The 4,930-nt window shown below is 38.2% G+C and overlaps 1 protein-coding gene across 15 annotated transcripts in view; it reads left to right on the forward strand.

Annotated features, from left to right (window-relative positions):
* cacna1ba (calcium channel, voltage-dependent, N type, alpha 1B subunit, a) overlaps positions 1-4,930 on the forward strand; it is an 87,093-nt gene that overhangs the window by 16,155 nt on the left and 66,008 nt on the right. For all 15 annotated transcript variants that reach the window (XR_001425827.1, XR_001425828.1, XM_015039160.1 and 12 more), the window contains exon 4: positions 4,773-4,864. Coding sequence is in view for 13 of the 15 variants with exons in the window: in XM_015039160.1 (XP_014894646.1) it covers positions 4,773-4,864 (92 nt within the window). In the remaining 2 variants the exon portion in view is untranslated. The remainder of the gene's footprint in view (positions 1-4,772; positions 4,865-4,930) is intronic.

Here is a 4,930-nt window from a genome sequence, read left to right on the forward strand (position 1 = left end):
ACATTAAGTACTGCATTGATCTTCCTGACAAATTCTAAGCTCATCTATTGGATTAGAATAAAAGTCCAGTGAACTTTAAATTTAATAAAAAATCAGTCTGTTATTACAGGAGACACAACTAAAATATTATCTTGTACAGTTCAAATATAATCTGGATTATTTTGTGTGTGTTTTATATGAGAAGGTTTTGTTCAAGATATGTCCCTCATGGTCCAAAAAATATAAAAAGCACATTGAACAAACTTTTTGAGCGTGTGTTCTTGGTCACTGGTGACCAAAGTGAACCCATTTCTGTCCCTTTTTCTATGAGTGCAACAGCATTTCCTGCATCATAAATTGAGGCATGCTTCATGCTCCTTTATTAATGGAAAAGTAATTTGACAAAAGTTTTGTGGTTTAGTTCCTGTGGTCAGTGTGCTGTCTATTTTTTTACTTCTAATATTTTCATCAAAATGTTCTGTTAGAAGAAAGAAAGATAATATTTGGTCTTTGAAGGTTCACCATCTGTTAACTTTTATCTCTGCAGTCACAGTTTTACTTTGTCACAGACATAATGGTATGACTGTGAGCCTTGTCTAGGCAGCCTGCACCACCCACTGAACCAAAACCAGAAACAACTTTGCTTTTGGCGAACACAGTCAACTGCAAAACTGGGGTTAATTCAGACAACAAAACTAGAAGGTTTGAGACCAAAGTACAACAGCATACATCCTGTAACAATCAACGTTGTGCTTTGTGTTTAGAGAGAGAACTATTTTGTGTTCCCTTCTTCAGCTTAAGTTCACTTTTAGCTATGCTATACATGTCTGCTCTGTTGGAGCTTAACAGCTGATTTTACACTTCATTATATGTGTTTCATAGTTCAGTTGCTTCATAAGCTTATTACACAAAAAGCAAAATGACTGAAGAAATCTCCCAATCATTTATTTATCCCCTACTGAGTAGTTTATCACTTGCTCATTTAAATTGAAAATGGATTCAATTTATGCAGCATTTTTCTAGCTATACTGACCACTGAAAGCAGTATAATTACACATTCACACTCACTAATTGACACACATAAACCAATAGGTAGCCAAATTGGGACTAAGTGCATTACAGTGGGGCACATCAGCTGGAATCAAACCCACAACCTTCTGATGCATGACAACTACTCTACCCATTGAGCCACTCTGCTACTCCTGGTTCTGAAGCTGTACCTTGCAGAGAGGACTCATGAAAAAGAACTTATTGTACAACAGTATAAGAAGAAAGGTATGTGAAGGTGCTCTGTTGTACTGAGTCCAGTTCTGGTTCTGCTGGAGATTTCTTCCTGTTAAAAGGGAGCTTTTCCTCTCCACTGTTGCTACATGATTGTTGTAAAGTCAACGACACAACACAGAACATGATCAAAAGTTGCTGGTCACAACTGTACATTATTACTGTTATGATTACCAAAATTATTATTATTATTATTAATATTATTATTATTTTATTTGTTTTAAAACAGCACCTCCTCCAACACTCAGAGCCCTGGGCAGCCTGCTGCCTAACCAGTGAGAAGGACCTCAGACTATCCACACAGTCATCTGGTCATCTAGGTTTAAACAGGAAAATTTGAATTATTCTTTCAGTTTTCTCTGTGAGATCACTGTCATCTCTGACAGGAGATGTGAGACTCCATCCAGCAGGATGTTACAAAGTCTTACGAAGTGGGAATTCATTAGGTTAACCAAGAACTCCTGCTTTACAAACACTCCTTTGCAAACTAAGTATTGCTCACTGAAAACACAACAGTAATATAATAATGTAGCTATTATGAACCACACCCTTCAGCCTGCTTTGAGTATTGGTCATTTCCATGGTTCCATGTCAGTCAGCCAGTCTTCACAGCTCTGGTAACATACTGACATCTGCAGTACAGTCTGCTGTGCCCTCCTGCTGCTTAAATCTCTACCTTCTTTTGACAAACTGAAAGTGTTAAATCATTTTATTGTAGCTCACCCTTTTATACCTAAAGCACCAACATATGCTTTTAATGCTCGGTTTCGCTTTCACAGCTTTGTCTTGGTGTAATAACACCTCTGATTGTTTTGCTATATCTAAGGTCTGTTAGCTTTAGCATGGCTTCCAGCACTTTGCTTCTGCTGCATGTGACACTTGCTTAGTTATCTTTTGCCTTCTGTAGTGATAATTACTCATGCAATAAGCTGAGGCTTTCTGTAGCTTTGGAGGCAGGAATCTTGGAACTAGGATGGCTGTTGAAAAGAAACTAGTTAATAGTCAAGTCTCATCAGATCCACCCATAACGTTTATCTTTAGCAGATCACAGATGCTTGGACCTTAGTGAGTGTGTCATAGAAAGCATTGTTTCATTCTGTTCAGTGTTTCTAACAGTTTCCACCTGCTCAGTGGTCTGTGAAGCACACATTGAGATTTAGCTCCATGGTTAGAAACATGAAACGGAGAACCTTAGTTTGTCTTCTTTTATCCAGAGCACACAACATTAAGTCATATCTGAAACCGTTATAATAGCTAAGTGTAAAAATGATTAAGATTTCTTCTTTTCCTGTTGATGGTGTTTTATTTATGATGAGCTTCCAATTACTTCAATGTATATTTACTCAAAAGTACAAAACAGTCATCCAGAAAATAGTTCAAGTAAGAGCAAAAGAAAATTTTAAAAGGATGCTCAAATACTGACTGAATGGTTGTTAACAACCGATCAAATTTGTGAATATGATATAACCACAGACCAAAATAATGTGCAAATTCTGGTGTTTTAAAAAATGAATAAAATAGCATTGCTACAAAATAACTATTTCATTCAGAAGAACCATGTTAGACAATATTCAGTGTAAATTCACTGTGCCTGCATACAGAACAGCAGGTTCAGCAAAATAATATTAATACAAAGAAACTTGTGTGCAAACAAGACTTGAACATAAACTGTAGGTCTGTTTCTGTCTGGAGCATTTTTGATCAAAACGTGCTTGACCTTCATTTAGTGAAGCCGCTGGAGCTTCACTAAGCAGCCTGAAATTGTACCCAAGTAAGAGAAACATTACATCCAAATAACATGACTCAAGTAGAAGTGCAAAGTATGGCGCAGTAAAACTACTCCTTCCAGTCCTGTTTTTTTTAAGTTACTACCCACCTCTACTGAAGGGATATTTGTGAGAAAGTGTTGTGTTCTCCCTCTTCTCCAGTGTTTCTCCTGTGGCTGTTAGTTTCTAATGAGATTAGCCTCCTTTGTTTCCATGGCAACACTCTAAATGGTCTCTGCCTTGGATTCCCCTCCCTAAGTATATCTCTGTTTCGTTCCTTCTCTTGCTCCTTTTGCTGTCCGTCTGCTTTGGTCCATAACATGCATCGCTCCTGCAGTCTGCCTGATGCTGCACCAACACAAACACACTGTGCTACAAAGGAAAAGAAAGAAACGACACTGTGCAGCAAACGGACCTATGGTTAATATTATTATGAAACATCAGTCTGATGAGAAAACATTAACTTTAAGTTCAAGGAACAAGTAAAAAGGGTTTTACTGCCACCTATTGAGTGAAACAAATAGAAGATGTAGGCTTTGTTGGTCCAAAGCAATTTTTCAGCCTTTAGAGCTACAAGCTGAAGAGCAGTCAAAGAACAGAACCATGGAATGGTTAAACGCCTTGGTGTGCAGAACCTGTGTGATGGGATCATCTGTGGATAAGATGAAATAATAATCAAACTGAGAGGTGGGAGGGTGGCTCTGCTCATCCCAAGAATCAATGCTCTAAGCACATCACTTTTTCTTCACTGAAAGCCTCTCATTTACACCCAGGGCTGATGGCTTTAAACTCTGGTGATCACATTAACAATTTCTTAATTAGTTTACAATACTATGACATCACTCACTGCCACAGCTTGCCACAACAGATAACATTATTCATAAAAGCAAAGAGCAAAAATCATAACTTATGATTGCTGGCAGAGTTGCTCACAAGTGAATGTGTGAACAGTGTGGTGAGTTCTGATGTATGTGTTGTTTTGTTCAAAACAAACAAATGATGGGTAGGAAAAGAAAGGGCTCCTGAGGACTGAGCAAAGACACAGCTCTAAATAAAGAGCCAAAATCTGAATATATTAATGAAAACCAAGAAATGGTTCATACGCACAACCCTTTAGACACTGGATTGGCAAGGTCTCCAATTTGACCTGGTTCTACAACTCCGCCTTCTGTCCTACTACATTCTTTTACAGATCAGTGTAACTGCTCTTGTTTGGAGCAAACATCAGAAAATGTCCAGCAATGGGTGTCCAGACATCACTTCAGAGGGATCAGATCAGATGTTGCATCTAATGACACCGCATAAAAAACCCCTCTGTAAACTCTGCTTCACAATCTCAGATCTATCAGAATTATCCTCACCTTTTCAATGTCAGGTGGAAACTTTAACCTCAGGTTACTGTTTCTATTGATGGCAGCAAGGTGCAATCAGCTGTTTTATCCACTTCAGGGTGAAGCTATGTGAAATGGGTCTTGATGTCTGTTGTTTTTCAAAGTCTCCTGTAATTTAAATGCCCATTTTTTTGTTTTTTGTAAATCTCAAAAAGAATGATTAGATAGTTGTGGTGATTATTTCTTCTCTTTCATTGTCATTTAGGATGCAGTGGTGTAAATGTGAGCAGCAACTGCACAAGTATACCACAGTCTTTGTAATATTAATATGTCGGTCATTTTGTTTGGGAACCTAATGGAGTCAGGGGAATATGAAACATCTGGTTGTGAATCTGACTGTTTGTTGTGTATGCAGGATCCTGGCCACTGTAGGGGCTGATTTTGATCTGAGAACATTGAGAGCAGTCAGAGTCCTGCGACCCCTCAAACTCGTCTCTGGCATTCCAAGTAAGTTTTCAGATACTGAGGCTGATGACAACAACTGATAAAGTTTGCAGATTGCCATTGTATGCA

This window comes from Poecilia latipinna, unplaced genomic scaffold, assembly GCF_001443285.1.
Source record: "Poecilia latipinna isolate Pla-1442-1.1 unplaced genomic scaffold, P_latipinna-1.0 Scaffold463, whole genome shotgun sequence".
Taxonomy (NCBI): Eukaryota; Metazoa; Chordata; class Actinopteri; order Cyprinodontiformes; family Poeciliidae; genus Poecilia; species Poecilia latipinna.